Genomic DNA, 17,797 nt, shown 5'->3' with positions numbered 1-17,797 from the left:
GCTGTGCCCACATGAGAGTGCTGGCCCTGAATTATAGGTTATGGCTGCTGCACTTTAAGTTTTTGCATCGTTTATATTATACGCCCAGCGGGCTCCACTCCATGGGTTTGCGCGCGGACGTGTGTTGTGAGCGCTGTCATGCGCCGGATGCGGGTTTTCTGCACCTGCCGTGGGAGTGTGCGGAAGTTCACGCTTTTTGGGTGGAGGTTTTGCATACAATTGCTGTGGTAACTGGCTCTAAGATACCCATCTCCCCTAGGGTTGCGCTGCTTGGGTGTGTGGATGAGTTTAACGGACCGCATAGGCGGCTGGTGGGCTTACTTTTGCTATTAGCGTAGAGTTGCCATGTGCTGGGGCAGGGGGCGGGCGCCGCGTAGATCCGAATGGCTGCGGGATGCTGCCTTTTGTCACGAGCAGTTGATGGTCTTTTGGGAGCTCATGCCTGAAGGCTCCCGGCCGAAGGATATCTGGGCTCCGCTGCGTGAGTACCTGACGTTTATAAATGAGCAGGCGGAATGATATGAGTTTGCCGCACTTGATGCTTCCCCTATCCCCCCTGACTGGGTTAAAGATTGTGTATAGTTGAGGTCAGCTGGTGTAGCTTGGTTTTTTCGCCCTACCTGCCTTTCTTGTTGTTCTTTCTGTTGCTTCACCCCTCTTTTGTTGGTCTGTCGACTCTGATGTTTGGTACGACAACCACTCCTGGACTGAATATGCAGACTGTGTCGACTGGAAGCCCGGCAGGTTGGGCCGGAGATGTGGTCCCGATACTGATGCACAATGTGAGGAACATTGGGAGTTTTGCTGACCGGGATAAATACTGAAGTTGAGGAGGGTTGTAGTATATACTGTTTGTTGCTACAATGGGGGGGGTTCGTTTGTGTTATTGTTTGTTTTGTATTATGCAAAACGCAATAAAAATATATTTTAAAAAAACCACGACGCCCGCGGAGTCGATCAACGTCACCTAACGGCGCGCAGGGCTAGTGCTCAAAGAAAAATGTCCAGATCCCGTCTGACACCTGGGGGAAATTCTAAGGTAAGGAATCTGCAACTAGAATATATCTCTACCAGATATATTGTTACCAAAGGTAAGTAACTTGTAGAATAAGCCCAGTTCAATGGAAAGAGTGACTCCATTGTATCCAGGAGCATGGAAGATGATTGTGTAGATGCCTGTGCTTCAACCTGTACTTCATTGTTAAGAATAATTGGTTGCTGTCACATGTAAACTTAAAACATTAAATAAAGCCATCAAAATGGAGTTCCCAGCAGTCGTAAAGGCACTGTTCTGTTTATGGTGTCAAAGCTCAAAAGTGCATCCTGTCTCCTCACTCCTTGAGCACGTGTTGCCATACCTCCTCTCTCTTACCAAAGCCAATCTGTCACATTTTTCCATCAGAGTAAATTTGGTGGTGATTTCTAGATACAGAAGGGTCACAGGCTCTTCTTCTCTTTGGTCAACCAGACTAATTCAGCAGTTTTTCTAGGGGCTATTCAGAACATTTTCCCCAATTCGATCGCCTCTAACAGTATGGCAGCTTAACATTGTGCCATCACATCTCATGAAAACACCCTTTGAACCAATTGACAATTTGGATCTTAAATTCCTGACATGGAAGCTTGCCTTACTTTTGGCTTTAAATTCAGCAAAGAGTGTAAGTGAACTACAGGCCTTCACACTTAGGGGGTCATTACGACCCTGGCGGTCATGGACCGCCAGGGCCGGGGACCGCGGATGCACCGCCAACAGGCTGGCGGTGCATCCAGGCCTATTCTGACCGCGGCGGTAAAGCCGCGGTCAGAAAAGGGAAACCGGTGGTTTCCCGCCGGTTTTCCCCTGGCCTGAGGAATCCTCCATGGCGGCGCTGCAGGCAGCGCCGCCATGGGGATTCCGACCCCCTTACCGCCAGCCTGGTTCTGGCGGTTTTGACCGCCAGAACCTGGTTGGCGGTAACGCGTGTCGTGGGGCCCCCTAACAGGGCCCCACCAAGATTTTCAGTGTCTGCATAGCAGACACTGAAAATCGCAACGGGTGCAACTGCACCCGTCGCACCCTTTCCACTCCGCCGGCTCCATTCGGAGCCGGCATCCTCGTGGAAGGGGGTTTCCCGCTGGGCTGGCGGGCGGCCTTCTGGCGGTCGCCCGCCAGCCCAGCGGGAAACTCAGAATTACCGCGGCGGTCTTTTGACCGCGCAGCGGTATTCTGACGGCGGTACTTTGGCGGGCGGCCTCCGCCGCCCGCCAAAGTCAGAATGAGGCCCTTAGTCTTTTCTTCAAGCATAGTAATGTTATCCTTCGAACTAATCATAGGTTCATACCTAAAGTACTGACGGACTTCCATCTCAATTAACTTGCTGTTCTTTGTACCTTTTTCCCAAATCCACAGTCACCTACGGAAAGAACTTTGCATACTCTTAATGTAAAAAAAATTTAAAGTTCTGTATACAGCGTACAAAGGACTTCAGCAAATCAAAACAGTTATTTGTGGCATAGAGGAGCAATAAGGAAGGTCATGTCACTAAAGCCACCATTGCAAGCTGGATTGCATCAGCAGTAAAGCTCTGCCACTCAAAGGCGGGCAGGCCCCGTCATTCTAAAGTCAAGGCGCATTCCACTAGAGCAGTGACGCCAACAGTGGCTCTGTTTGCTGGGGTTTCGATTGAAAGTATCTGCCGAGCTGCAACTTGTAAAACTAATCATACTTTAACGCAGCATTACTGTCTAGAACATGGATCACTGCAGTGATGCTGCAGTGAGTCAAGCAGTGCTTCATCCATCTTTTCCAATAAGGTGAGCCTTTCTTACAGTATAATGTATAATGTTGTACTCACCATCCCCTATTATATGCTTGTGTGCTGAAGAAAGAATTTGTTACATACCTGTAACTCCCATTCTCCAGTATTGGTATCTTTCATAGATTCATATGCAACCCACGCTCCTCCCTTAAGAGGTTGTCCTTTATGGGTAGTGAGATTTATCTCAGTAGTGCTTTGAAAATCTGAGGGAAGATGCCTCTGTTGGGAGTCTTAAAGGGTGCTGTTGACTGATTGATCATTGCTCAACTTTTGGTCCTTTTCTTTTTTTTTTTTTTTTTAAAGAGGACATAGAAAGGCTATTAAGATGAATTTTGTATTCCCTTTACAACCTGTTATACTGATATATACTGCTTACTGTGATAGTTTAGTTTATGGTATTTATACAGCGCATGGCTACTAGAAGGCATCCCAACGCTGATACCGTGAGACTCCCACTTTAACGATGGCAAATGATTCAAGCATGTGAATCTATAAAAAATACCAATACTGGAGAACAGGTGTTACAGGCAAGTAACAAATTCTTTCAGGAAACTCTTAAATATTGAGCTATCCAGGCTAGCCTTTAACTCGACCAAATAAAACTGGTGGTAACAAACACAGCATATTAGAGTGCGGTCAAGCCCCACATGGCAGTTAGATTCCTGCTATTTCACAGTCTTGGAGTTACACTTTAAACTGTACTACCCTTGTAAGCAAGTATGTGAAGTGAGGCACAGGGCTGTTTGAAACTCCTCAATAAAACGTAGTAGGGGTGACCCTTTCTTTAAACTGTCGACCACCTTTCAGTGTTCTTGATCTATTTGATAATCTCTTTACTAGAATTTTGAAATTAATGTATTTACGCTGTGCTCGCCCCTGGCTTCTAGCTTCTAAATGTCAGCCTCTGCACGCTTTCAGCAGGTTTAGCATACCTGTTTTTGTAATAGATGTATGTAGCACGAACAAGGTCCGCAACACATCAGAATACTCCATATAACTTGAAGAACCAGAATTACCCGAGAACCAGGAGAAGAAAGCAGTATAATAGCAAACAATGCCCAAGAACGTTTGGTGGGGAAAACAGAATAAACAGTAGAGCGCCCTCCCAACTCAGAATAATAAATAGTGAACCATAAGTATTAATTACTGCAGCCGAGAAGAGTACAAATTCTGTGGTAAAGATGCATGGGGTTGAGGACATTATGTCGTAGTCCTTAATTGAAAGTGAGAGATTGGCTGCACAGCTAAAAGGACTCTTTAAATATGTTAACTGAAATTAAGTAACAAATCCTAATTTCAAGTAAACTAGAAAGTTTGCAGCGAGATGGACTCAAGAATAGTTCCTGAGTATTACTTCTCTTTAGTTGAAAAGTTAGATTTTCCAATGTTCTTCATTGACTAAACGGAAAGGTGTGACGCCTTGTTAAATTAAGCAAAAAAGTGATAGTTGAGATGCTTGAACTCATCTCATCCACTGGTAATTACTTGGGGCCAACGTTTTTTATCTGCCCACAATGCCACCGCCGATTAGACCCAGCAATATGCATCTTAGCTTTGATCCTCCTTAAGTAAGTAGGAACTGCCCAGCATAAACTCTAAAGCCAGGTCCCCTGAGCTGGACCGGGATGCGGCTCAAGTAATCAGCGGTGGCTGCGGTTAATTCAAGCGTTCCAGCCATCACGTTTTTGTTTGCCTTGTTAATGTAGTCTGGAACAATAAAAGACCATGCTTTCAAACCCTAAAGCATTTAAAGATTCACGAGGTGAACCCTAAATGTTATATATGTAAATAGGAGTCTTTAAAGAGACCATGAGAGGGTTTCTTAAGCCCTGGAAGAAAGAAGTATTCATGGAGAGACATCCTCGGTTTATGAACGATTTTCAGAGGGCATTTATGAAGTGTTGGGTGATTTCAGAACTCGTGCTACCAGCATCTAAGTAAGTTGGCTGGTTCATGTGACCTCCACTTAGGAAAGTCTTCATAACTTAGGTCGGGAATTCCCTCTTCCCATGTTGACTAACACCCTTTTTCCCATTCTTCTGCAGGGTGTTTGGCTTTCCAGTCCATTACACAGATGTCTCCAATATGAGCCGCTTGGCAAGGCAGCGCCTCCTGGGAAGATCATGGAGCGTTCCCGTTATCCGCCACCTGTTTGCACCACTCAAGGAATACTTCGCCTGCGTCTAATGAAAGAGAAAAGACTGGCAGAGGCAAGGCGAAGCAACAGGAACCGAGCAAACACAAAATGGGCAGAAAATAAACCCGACTAAGTGGAACGCAAATCTAGGAAAGGCAGGATGAACCAAACACCGGTTATTGGAACGGCAAAGAATTGCATTCGAGACGATGTTTTTTACGTAAATTCCTGTTAATTGTTACACTTTTATCCTATTTAATTTTTTTGTTTGTTTTGGTAAAAACTTGTACAATTTTTAGCTATTTTATTGGGGCGGGTTGGAAAGGATTTGTCTGTTTTCTTATTTGCTCTCAAGCTGTATTTGAGGCAAAGGCTTTTACGATCTTAGCGGTGCTGTAAAAAATGATTACAAGATAAAAAAGCTCAAAGGAAAACAAGCGAGAGGGGAATGAAAAGAAAGAAGATCTGAATATGCATCTTCTTTCTCGTCTCTGAACTGGTCTCGTTTTAGAGCACAAGTAGGAATAGACAAAGTGGATATAACGCATGGGCCTGCAGCAGTGCCTGACTTCCAGTTGTGCATTCCGTAAATGTTTTAATAGTACTGCTAACGGGTGCTAAAAGAAAATACTTCCAGGGACAGCAGAAATTGAAAATCGAACTCTGACCACATTTTTTAAAGCATTTCTGGTGCCTAACTCAAAGAGACCACAAAGAGACAGTTCCTACAAGCCGCTCTTACCTCTTGTTTACAGTTTATACATATGGGAGTGTACATGTCTCCATCTACATATCTTTATATTAATGTATACATACATGTATGTAAAAGTGCATATATAGATACGTAGATGCTTTATCTGCACATACATATGTATGCAAAGACACGCATGACTACTTAATACGCACGCACATGTATGGCACAAGGCATCTGCCGAAGTACATTCATACACACACGTATGTGTATGCGCGTCAGCGTCTGATTGGTACTATTACTGCTACTGTACAACACAACTTCATAATGGTGCTTTCCAGCAGCGGGATGATTAAAAACATCAGCTTCCATGTTGCCTTAACGATGGAAACAAGAAAAGAGGGGATCAAATGTAGTGGGCTAAAACCTACTTAAAGGTTCAGAAATGAGCTACTTAGAAGGGGGCTGGGCAGAGCTCGCTGGGTTGAGAACTTCCAAAGTGATGATGCAATAACCTACAGGCCTTGTTTTCTACAAATGTAGTTTGGTTCCCAGTTGCATCTTTTCTGCTCTCCATCTCCGATCGCTCTTCATCACAGTCTCATCATGTCTTTCCGAATCATAACATTTTTATATGCGGGAGGGAGAAGGGTAATCAAAGGGCAGAGGAGGGCAATGCAAAATGCATTTCAGTTGAACCAGTCGGAGACAGGGGAAGCTATTGACAAACTTGGTGCTTTATTGGTGCTCACTGTGTGTGGTGTAGTGATCTGCCCCCACACAGACCGTGTTCTGCATTACTGTAACCTTACCGGCAGCAGACACTCAACAGCCAAACTTCCCAGGGATGGAGAAGCGATGTTTTTGGTCATCTCTGTTCATACCAACAAAACACACACTGCAGTTTTATAAATCGTATGAGAGGAGTTCAAAACACCTCCTCTCTTTTAAATCCTCCTTTTTACATTTTCTGTTGATATTGCAAAATATTTTTAGATTTAATGACCACGTGACCATACATACATGGTCGGCTCCGTTTTAAGTTTATGGGAGCTCTAGGAGCAGGTTGTGCTTTTTTTTTTTGGCAGAGGACAGATTCTCTTAACTTCATTCACCCATGCTCATCCTCGTGTTGCCCTCATGCAATTGAAAATGAACAGGAAGTTAAATTGATCATGAATGAATCAGTGCTATGTAATGTAGTGGAACTGCCAAAACTTTTCAGACTCCATTTCCTGGAAAATAGATTGCATTGTAGTTATTTATTTCTGGAATAACTGAGCCAGATCAATAATTTAAGCATTCAATATTGTCTACACTCTGTTAGGGTTTCAGATAAAAGATATTGTGTATTTCTCCTCTATGGATAGATTTGCAGATGTTGTGACCTATATGCTTGCTTGCAGCCTTATAACAGAACTACTCTGTGGAGTCACCGTGTTAGAGTGCATATCTTTAGCTTCAGAGAAACGAAAGATGTGGAACCGGGTAATTTTGCCATTCGCAGTGGAGCATTAGTTTGCTCTGTATTTGAAGATCGTGGCTAGGAGGCTACCATTTCGAAAACATGATGCATGGTCAGATCAGTCCTGTTTGTTGTGTTTTTTGGGGAAAGGAGAATCGAATTACAATAATGTCCATTGCTTTTGACAGGAGATTTTTTTTAAATGGCTGCCCAGAAGTCTTTCCTTTCCCTATAAAATTTGGGGCTTAATTCGCATACTTTCCATCGTGAAATAACAAAAGGTCGTGGTCCTCTTTGGAAGTGAGACCTAGGTTACCTCATCTGTTCTTGGGCTGAAAATGAGTAGCTACTTAAGCAGCTACACATTTACATTTCGTTGGGCTCATGTCCTCGTTTTTCCAGGTGAACAGGAAAAAGCATTTTAGAATTAGTTTTCAAGCCAAGAGGTGTGATTTTCGTTGCCATGTTTGCTTAATAGGAATCCACAATGTCCGCAAGTTCGGAATGATGTACAAGGTCTGTAGCTACGTGTCAACCCTACTCTGGTTGTGGGGGAAGGGGGGAGAGGGATGGGGCAGGGGTCCTTTTTCCTCTGGTGCTTGCTGCTGATTCTGTAGCATATCCCCCCTCATCTCTGTTTTTTAGCTCACCCGGCAGTTTGAATCGGTTTGATGTAGCTTGATGTAGAATGTCTCCATTTGGGGATTTTCAGTTTTCTTCTTAGTCTCGTTCTTTTCGGTTTCATGTTATTTTATTGGGGACTGGGCTAGGCGGGAGGGGGGAGGAAGTAGGAAGAAAGGATGGACTTTTCATTTGGGGTTCGTTCCTTTGTAAATGATGTGATTTTTTTTGTTTCTTCTACTACTTGCGTGAACGTAGGGTTGTTCTATCTCACTCCAATAAAAAAGATAAATGCATACCTTAAAAGACAAACAGACTTCCAAGTTTTAATAATAATTTGCTGAAGGTCTGTGACCATGCCATTTGTCAAAGGGACTACTGCTTTTTTATCCCAGTGATGTAGTCTTTAAATTGTTTTTTGTAGGCTGATTAAGGAAGGGATTATGTTTTCCAATGTTGCAAGTGTCGCATATGGAGTCGGGGACAGGGAGATGGGATCAACTTTCTTGCCCATTTCACGTGGGGACAGTTGAATACATAAGGCCAAGAGATATGTTTTGGCTCACATTCTTAAAACGGTTGTTCTTTTTTATGTTTGTTTGTATTTCCTGTGACTAAAAAGCTTAAGTGCTCTGGGTGCTTCCTTCTTTCTTCACGACGAAGGTTGGGTGATGACTGCTGGGCCTCCTCTTTCACGGAAGAGGCATGAGACCAACCACTGTTGCTTTGGGGCAGCTATAATGGGCGCAAGTTTGACTTTCAAATGTAAAAAAAAAAAAAAAATCTTTGTTTTAGAAAGACCAAAACATATACATTTTAGCTGGACAAAATCTATGAAATTAATGTTCGTGTTGGCAAGACTGCGCCTAAGTAAAATGCAACAACCTTTTTGGGTGTAGGTATTTGTGTGCACGTGTGTGTGTTTTTCCTAGTTGTAGTTCATCACTTACATCTTTTATGTCAAACATACATCTTCCTGGCCCAGGCTTTTATCTTGCAACATAGTGCATTCACTCCTCAAGTTTCCTGGTCTTAACCCTCGGATGAAAAAATGTGTGAATGTATTGCCTTGTTAATGTTCACGTGCAGCCATGAAATTATGCACTTGCCATTAGCAGGATTTATTGATGCTGTGCGCACTTTTTATTTTTTTTTACCTATTATTTATATCAACCGAACCAACAGCTCTCTGCCCGTCTTTTAATGAACTTCTCATTGTTGAAGACTGAATAATCCAGGAGGGACAGATGTTCCGCGGCAGCAGGGCTCAGAGCGGCATCGACTCTTTCTATTTCATCGAAGCACATCATCATATTTTCCCAGAGAATGCTACCAAGACAATTTTTGGCGAAGTTAAATTACCAAGGGCGTCTCCTGTGAGGTTCGTGGGTACGGGTGTTGTGCGCTTCCAGAACTTTGTACCTTTAACTGATTATTGCTGGCCATGTGATTTTTGGATTAAACATATTTTGATTTAAAAAAAAAAGTAAAAATCAAACAATTAACAATACAAATTATGGGAGGGTGGTCATTATTGTCTGTTTCCACAAACCCTCAGAGTGATTCTCTGTCCTAGCTATGGGTCGATAGTAACGGTATGGCCCCACCTGTCTTCGATATGAGATTATTCCTGGTTCCAGACCGTGTGATGTACGAGGCTGTGGTTTATTTATTTGACGACCTGTAAATTCTCTTTGAATCGTGAAAATAAAGTTGTCTGAAATCCCTCGAGTACATAATGCATTGGCTTTTTGCGTTTTCGGTGTAATGCATGGTTTGCAGTTCTTCACAGCAGTACAGAACGTCTCTCTACCTTGTGCTTTTGTATTGTGAATAATCCTAATTCAGTGCTGCCTGATGTATCCCCAGCATTCTTTTCATTTAGTTGGCTAATTTCTTTCTTTATGCTGGGAGTGCTTCGCATCCAGTTCACGCACAGTGGTTAATTGACAGCTGTGTTCCCAAAGTGTTCGATTCTTCTTACACGCCTAACTTTGGGCAGGGAGTGTTCGCAGCGGGTGAAGCCAGACAGTCCCATTTCGTGTCTGACTGTTTTTTCTTCTCCCCTTCTCCCCTAATTACGCAGCTTTCTTTTGGGAACAACCACACAGGGTCAGTGTCCTAAAACTATGCGAAGTTTCTGTGGCAGAATGCTGGAAGCCTTATGGGGGTCAGTAAAATAATTATATTTATCAGCTTTTCCCCCCTTTATACACATTATCAATAAATACACTTTTCAGAGGAGTCGAACCCTCAATACAAAAACTATAATCGGATTGATAACTGAAAGCTGCGAGTATTAAAACAAAGTCTAAAAACAAGAACATCTTGCAACATAACTAGTGTCTTCAGAATGTGCATGAAACATCCTCAAACAACTTTATTAGTAAAACACAATGTAAGAAGCCCAATTACACTAGGCACTTTAAAAGGAGCTGTCTCAGAGTCCACAGTCCATTGCAATGTATGTCAGACAGTATGACAGATAACAAAATTTTTAAAAAACAGCCTTTAAAAACGTGCGTTATTGCCAAAAGCTCAGCAGCTGCGGCTATCCCACTGCACTTTATTCTGAATTCTCATGTGGTCCTCCATTTCAAAAAGTAAAGTGGTGCAATTAGTCCCAACATGCAAAAGTTTGCCCCAAAAGCCTTCATCCCAGGGGCGAAAGGATCCCGCCCATGTTTTTTGTGTAAACTAGCAAGCTTACTGGTGCCTCTAAGTTTCACCCAAATTAGTTTATTGGCTGACAAATACCTTCCTTTACTGTGACTATTGCCTGAAAGCGGAGTACTTTTCTTCTGAATTCTGTTACATTATAGTAGACCACGACATGCTGCACCCTGAGTGATAATTTTCTTGAAAGTGGTCTGTTAGACGTAGTTTACGACTGTGAACCAGTTGATGAGATAATAAAACCACTGTTTTATCTAGATGGGTTTGGCTATTTCAGGTGACCAGGATGAGAATGCCCCATGTTATTCATGGAGGTAATTTTATCTCAAACTGTGCTATACAACCAAGTTCTACCACGTGTGTCATATGTATGGTTATTCACATACGTTTCCTGCTCGCCCTTTACACCTAGGTGTGATATGACAAGACAAAAATTTAAACACGTATGGCATTTTTGGCCATGCAGTAGTACTGTTTTATATCACTTGCCATGCTGCGTTTGATTTTTACAGAAGATGGACTCGTTTGCCAGTTCCCTGGTTCCATCTAGGTGTTTTGGTCCATGTGCAGAGAATAGAGTTGGCAGTTTTGAAGTTGCCATTAGCTTAATTACTGAACAACATGATAAGGTTCGTCTGGGGTTAAATGCATTATGTTGGCATATAGCAAATTGGAATAGATGGAGCATAAAGTGGGATTTGGATGGTAATGTGTTACTACTTAACCATCCTTTCTCTGACCCCTGCAGTTGCTTTTCAGCCTCACTAAATTAGCTTTTTTTAAACAAGTTTGTCAAATTAATTGCTTTGCAGAATCTGAACTGAGAAAATGTAACCTCTCTATAACATTAGAGGCAAAAGGGAAAACAAAAATTACAGAATTTGTTAGATTTTAATTTTCTGGTCTTTACCTAGCAAGAAGTCGAAGTACTGCCCATCTCTACTGGCACTGAAGCTTAGTGGTAATGTCTTCCCATTGTCGAGTAATGGGAAATTAAAGGCAAATTAAAAAAGAGTAGCTGTTCTTACATTTTGAAAGGGCATCCATCCTGCACTCCTGAAGCACAGTATGTTTTTCGTCAGCTACACTGTGTATCTGGAACGCTCTCCTTTGTAACCCCATAAGATATTAATGTATGCTAGAATACCTAAAGTAGGAAATTCTCACTAGTCATTAGTCTAGAAGCTGTACAAATGAGCAAACTGTCTCTGAGAGTTGTCTTAATATCGTAAGTGATTTCCTGATTCTTAGCTTATGTGAAAGCACTTTGAAGTACAATGCAGTTTGGAACACCTTCTCTCTCTTCCCCTAGATGCAACAACACGTCCCCTTTATATGTCACTCAAAAATGTGAAAGTGTGTAATCCGGCATTATACAAACGTAATCACTCTCTGTAACCAATGGAATTTATCTCCACTAATAATAGCGTGACCAAAATCTGTTTCAAAGCTGCCAGGTGTGTGCAGGGGGCTGCCAGTTCCATGTAACTAGTCCTATCACTCTGCCTCTCAAATTTTGCACAACCTCTGTTCCGCGTTTTCCTTTCAGCACTGACAAGTGTGGACTGCCACCCGTTTCATACTCCAAACGTGCTTGCTTCCTTTTATTTTTCTTTCACTGGTGGACTCCCCACTTTGACAAAGTTTAGAAAGAATAATTTACTTTCTTTTTTCAAAGCCTCCTTTTGCTTGTCTCTCAGTTTTGTGATAGTTGTATTTCACCATAACCCAGATTCTAGCTATCCACAGTTTGTCAAGGAGATATTTTTTGTGATGGGGTTGCATAGTTGTTCCTCTGGAATTTCCCCCGAATGATTCTGTAAAAAGGCTAATTCTGCAGGTGACTGTTGACTTTATCATCAACTGATAAAACGCATGCCTAGTATAACACCAATAATAAGGATCAGATTCCCTGGTCATGCGTGGTCACCTGACCGCTTCCCAGATTCCTGTGTAAATTAAATAACTTAGATCAAATCTGTTATTCTCTTTCCAGCTATCCCTCTCCCTTGGTCGTTAAGTGAGAGAGAACACCGGCGCCTCTTAAGCATCTATAACGTCTGACCACTCTAGAAGTGACAAGTCCCTAAAAAAACATACTCTCTTCACCATGACCCCAAAGTACTGCCCAGTACGCCATAGTTCTTTATCTTATTGTAACCATGGTTCCCTGGTACAGCCTCAGCACTTGTTGTCTGTAGGCTGTGTTGCCGCCACAGTCCTTTCTATTTAACTCGGATTGGCTCATAAACACAGTTGATGAAATGGGTCCAAATACCTCGAAATGACATACATTCAAGTTCATCGTAGATTTAAGGAGCACAAGGAGACATGAGGTTCAAACAAATGGTCCTTCTCAAACCACTGCAGTGAATGCAGTCCACTTCATAGAAATGATTTGCAAGTTGAGCTCCATTCCTTCAATACGAGAGTACGGGCATTGTTTAAAGTTGGATTGATAACCAAGGAGCTAGGTAGGCTGCTATTTATTCCTGATTTACAATCTGTAATTTTAGACCAGCTGTATGACTAATAAAAATGTAATTAATGGAAGCTCTCCTATCCCTGGTCTTCAAGAAATGTCGTAGCCGCAGCTTCTACCTATACTGCACCTCAGATAATAGTCCTCCTTGCCATTAGGACAAAGTAACATCTCTAGCACACACCTGTCCTCTTGATATTTAGTTGAAGACCTGCTTTTGTGCACTGGTTAATGTTTTATGCCGTACTATAGATTTAAACACATGCACATCCTTTAGAGCCTGTTTGTCCTTCTAAGACTTCAGGTGCTGCATGATTACTGAAAACTGAGCAAACCAATACATGACAATTAAAATCTGAAGACGTTCCTTACTCCATCTCAGTTACTGTCCTATAAAGTGCATATTGGATGTTAGCTTGCCGTTCATGGTGTTACAAGGAACTCGGTTCTGAACCTTACTGCATCAGAACACATTTAGGGTCTTCTCAAACACTCCACACTTTTGTATTTTGCCTACGTAGTCCAGCTGACACTGTTATGAGGTGACAGTACCTCTGTTTTACAGTTTTAAGTTTGCACTGAATGAACATATTAGTTTATATTTTCTCTAACAATTCAACATTATGACTCAGTGGAACATTTTTAACATTGTTGGTTTTGGTTTTCAGATAAAATGAAATATGTATTGGCAATTTTCTTTTGCGATACAGTTAAACAAACAGTACTGTGACATTGTGAAAGGCATTCTTATCTGGCTAGATGCATTAGACCCCTTGCATAGCTCAGTGCTCCTTTTATAAATACACGTCTCCTGGACAACGTTGGGACCGCTACTGCGTCTAGCCTATCTCAATCAGTTCATATCTAATTTTAAGAAAATGCAAATGTCTTGTCCACTTGGTTGGGACTAGTCCAGGTTCTTGAGCAGGTCCACTAATTGGTTGTGGAAAGTCTGCGGTCCCAGAAGGATCTACTACTTGGTTATGATGAGCCTAGGACCTCAAGCGACTATGTCCCTTGGTTATGAGGTGCATAGGGTCCCATGTATACACATTTGCATCCATATTTATTGCCAGGTTTCTTAAAACACTCCATATAAAGCCCTTTCTTGTCAAGAGGAGCCGCCTGAGGATTGATTAGCTTGAACTTTAGATCTTCTAGGGCGTTTACAAGTCCAACGTTGGTATGTTAGCCCACAACTTACCGGGCTAGGGAAGGTACTTATTTATTTTTAGAAGCTGGTACTCACCAGTTCGTAAAACAATTGTATGAGAACCTCATTATCAATCTAAGTGTTCCCTTGTCTCCACCCTGCATTTTTCGTTACATTATTCTCATTTGTTTCCAAAATGGCTGTAGATCCGGTCATGAAGTTACAGTAGGTCCCCTGTCCATCTGGAATGGACTAGCGGGGATGTTTTATAGCTCTAAAACCCAGAATGCATCCAGGCGTTTGCTAACCAGCTACAGCGTGAGATAGTGTCTACTCTCAAAGTACTGTTTTCAGAGTAGCCCTAAAAGCAAGCCAATTATTTTCCAGTCTTAGTTTCAAAGGAATATAACTCCATGACCACCTAAAAATCTATTTCTTAATTTTGTAAAGGAGAGTAACACCTCATTACCATGTCATAAGACAGCAAGTGGGATGTGCTTGGTTGCAGATCTCTCCAAATATAAGGTTATGTGCCATAGATGATTTACAGCATAGTTACAAATCCATGATAACAATTATTTACAAGATAAACAGATGATGGCAGCAGAAAGTATTGTTCCAAGATTAACACGAATTGCTCAATGATTCTCTGTTTGATCCGAAAGATGTTAACTTGATATCAATATACTGTTGCCCAGGGTATTTTTATTATAGGACTCCGTGTATGCTGAGATGTTACAGACCTCTCCTATCAGTATTCACTATGTTTAGAATGTCACATAGGTTTAGCACAATTTTTACATTGCCTGACGTGTTTTTGTAATTAATTTTCAGGATTTGGATGTTTGAGAATAGGACTTTGTCTTTGCAGGATTTTAAACAGTGCCACTCCTTCGTTTACCATTCAGTTGCTGGGCTTTTTAATTTTGCTTTGCAAAAGATAGGTAACATCATTTTTGCAAATCAGTGCTTCCTAATGCTTTAGCAGTGCAGGTCTTCGCGGGGTATCCGTCCACTTATGGAAAATTTGTATTTGGAAAAATTCTGGAATAGACCTCTTATTTTATTCCAGCCGCTGTGTAGTTAGATGCATTGTATGTTATCCATGAGTGACATTGTTTCAGTTGACTTGTGTGGTATATTTTTTATTACAGATTACGTTACTGTATGCTTTTATTGCTCGGCAATTGGCTGTGTTACTGACAAACATTTGTTAAACAAGTGCTGTATGCTTCCTCACCCATGCACCTAGCCACCATGTCCCAGTGAAGCTCGTGTTTCAAATAGTTTTACTACAAAACGTGATGTTCTCCTTCGGTGGAAAATAACATACTTACAATACACTTAAGTTGAACACAGGGTGGCCACTAATATAACTCGACGCACAATCGGCCTACCCCATTGGTTTGTCATTTCTTTCCTTCATGCGGTCTGTAGTAATTACGTTTATAAAGTGATATTTTATGGCCATTATTATGATTATTATGCGATGCAGAGTGATTCTGTTTGAGTAGATTGTTAGAGAAGTATCTGTGTGTCTAGGTGCATTCAAGCCCTTGTCTTCCTCTTTCAAAGAGAGCAGCTTGTCTCCCTCTCGCACCGCCAAATTCTGGTGCACTCCTATTGCCACTCGAACTGTCCTGTCGGACAACAGTTTCTGTGGCCTCACATGGGTACTTTTATCAGCCTGTCACGATGTGGTCCATTCCGTTTTCCTTTTCCCTTCTACCAGTAGCAAATGCTTCTTACTCCTTTGGAACATCAGTCATTGCTTCTGTTTTTTATTGGATTCAAGATGGTTTTCATGTCTGCACTTTCCACGCGGTTATAAATTTCCTGCAAAAACCCTCTTTTCTCAGTCATTCATATACCTTGCCTATGCTACCAACTAGAAACTCCCCCATCAGCAAGCTCGTCATGGTAATGTATTCGAAAGGGAACAATTGTGTGATCTACAAAGCATTGCCCTAAAAATAGAGGCCTACTTAAATGTGCAAACCATAACACTTGAAGCTAATCTAGGAAAGCTGTAAAAATTTCATCAAGTACTACATTAAAAGTGCAGAGACTGAGGTGTGTCTTATCTTTCCTAGTTTTCTATAGATATAATACATTATTTGGTATCAAGTTGAAAAACGGTCCCTCTAGTGCATTCGTGCTTGTCTGATCATGGTAATGGAATCTGGGGCTCTGTGCCAGTTGGTTTAAATTTGTATCGCACCAGCATTTGAATGAAATTGGCCAATTATTTTGATTATAGTATTTACTCTCCAGATAACCATATCAAATGCCATTGACAGCTCCAAAAAATATTGGATCTCTATTAATATCTATATTCCAGAGCAAAACTTCCCAGAGCAGTTGCCTGTGTTAATTTAACTTGATATTTGTCCTCTTCACACATTCTGATTCTCTGTACTTGCTATGAAAATCTTGTTTACTTTGCTTAAATAATTATATTTTATTTCTTTATCTTATTTGGTTTACTTATGTTAGTGTTTCCTGTTTTCTGATACTTTTAACAAGTCTTCAGCGACTCCCCAGTTTGGGACTCCCCCACTTCCTTGACGGTTCACCTCACTTCATTCCCCTTCACGCTGACGTCCCCTGACCCAAGAACTGTGCCCTTCTGCTTTCTCTCTTTACCTGCCTCTCGGTGCACGCCCGTCTCATGGCCGCTGTTTTCCTTTTGCTTATTTTTCTTACGGTTTGTGTGTTTTTCATTTTTTCTGATCCCTCAACTCCTTCTCCTGTCCACTTCTGGCCTTTTCCTTTCATCTGTGTTCGTATCATGCGGATCCTGTTAAAGACCATCTCTAAGTCGGCTCGCAACTTACCGGCTTGATAAATGTTTGGAATCCATTTGTCGTTGTGGGTGATCTGTGGACTGACTGCCTGCATACTTCGATGCATTTCACTCAGTGCAGATTGTTTAGATGTGTCTGACTGGGTATCGCAGTGATTACTGAGTGAAAACGATATTTGAGGATTTGACTGCAGCGTTTACGTCAGGTGCACAAACGAAGATTTAAATATAACGTCAGCTAGAGCACAGGGCTTTCATAATGGGCAGCCTTACATTTCACGGAAGGAAAAAGCTTGCTGGTCGGTGGGCACAGAGTCCAGTTGGGGCGAACATGCTGCGTGTAGGCCAGGCACTGGCAGAAAGAGCCCCACATTTAGAGAATGGTGGCTACTGCCCATCATCAGCCGCGGCACATCTGTGTCCATGTCCCCCTCTGCAGTGACCTCGAATGAACTGTAATGCTGTAATTGGCATAGTCCTATGTTGAACTGGAACGTGACTGCGTCTTGTGCATTTTTTATAACGGGTGCAAACGCTTAAAAAGAACCGCAAGGCAGAGTTGGCTTTACTAGTCAGGGCTGTTTGGTTGAAAGGGTTTCTAACATCAGATCTTTCAGAGCCCAGTTTACACCCTATTCTGGTGATTGAGGTTTCTTAGGTTGTGTTTGCTTTCCAAAAGAGAACCTCTGGCAAATGTCTGTATTGTGGCATTTCGAACAGGTCATCAAAATATACTGGGGTTTTATTTGAGCGACAGAAGTAATTTTTTTGCTTCTTAATTTTTCATAGGTTGATAGGAGCCGAATGATATATTTTTAATTTATTCATTTTATAGACGTCTCTTGAATGCCTTAGCAAAAACTGTGAGCCATGTTGTTATGGGATTACCGAAGTCAACAAGCCCTGGTTTGGAGGATGCTGGCAAATTGCCAGTAGCACCATGTAGTATTACCGAAATTTCCATCGGC

General features: G+C 41.9%; 1 protein-coding gene across 6 annotated transcripts in view; it reads left to right on the top strand.

Annotated features, from left to right (window-relative positions):
* DNMT3A (DNA methyltransferase 3 alpha) overlaps window positions 1-9,443 on the top strand; it is a 1,562,966-nt gene extending 1,553,523 nt beyond the window's left edge. For all 6 annotated transcript variants that reach the window (XM_069233637.1, XM_069233638.1, XM_069233642.1 and 3 more), the window contains one exon: window positions 4,844-9,443. In XM_069233637.1, coding sequence (XP_069089738.1) covers window positions 4,844-4,985 — 142 coding nt within the window. In that variant the 3' untranslated portion in view covers window positions 4,986-9,443. The remainder of the gene's footprint in view (window positions 1-4,843) is intronic.
* Window positions 9,444-17,797: the final 8,354 nt, after the last annotated feature.

The sequence above is a fragment of the Pleurodeles waltl genome, chromosome 5 (genome assembly GCF_031143425.1).
Source record: "Pleurodeles waltl isolate 20211129_DDA chromosome 5, aPleWal1.hap1.20221129, whole genome shotgun sequence".
In the NCBI taxonomy this organism is placed as follows: Eukaryota; Metazoa; Chordata; class Amphibia; order Caudata; family Salamandridae; genus Pleurodeles; species Pleurodeles waltl.
This window is presented reverse-complemented; position numbering and strand designations above follow the sequence as displayed.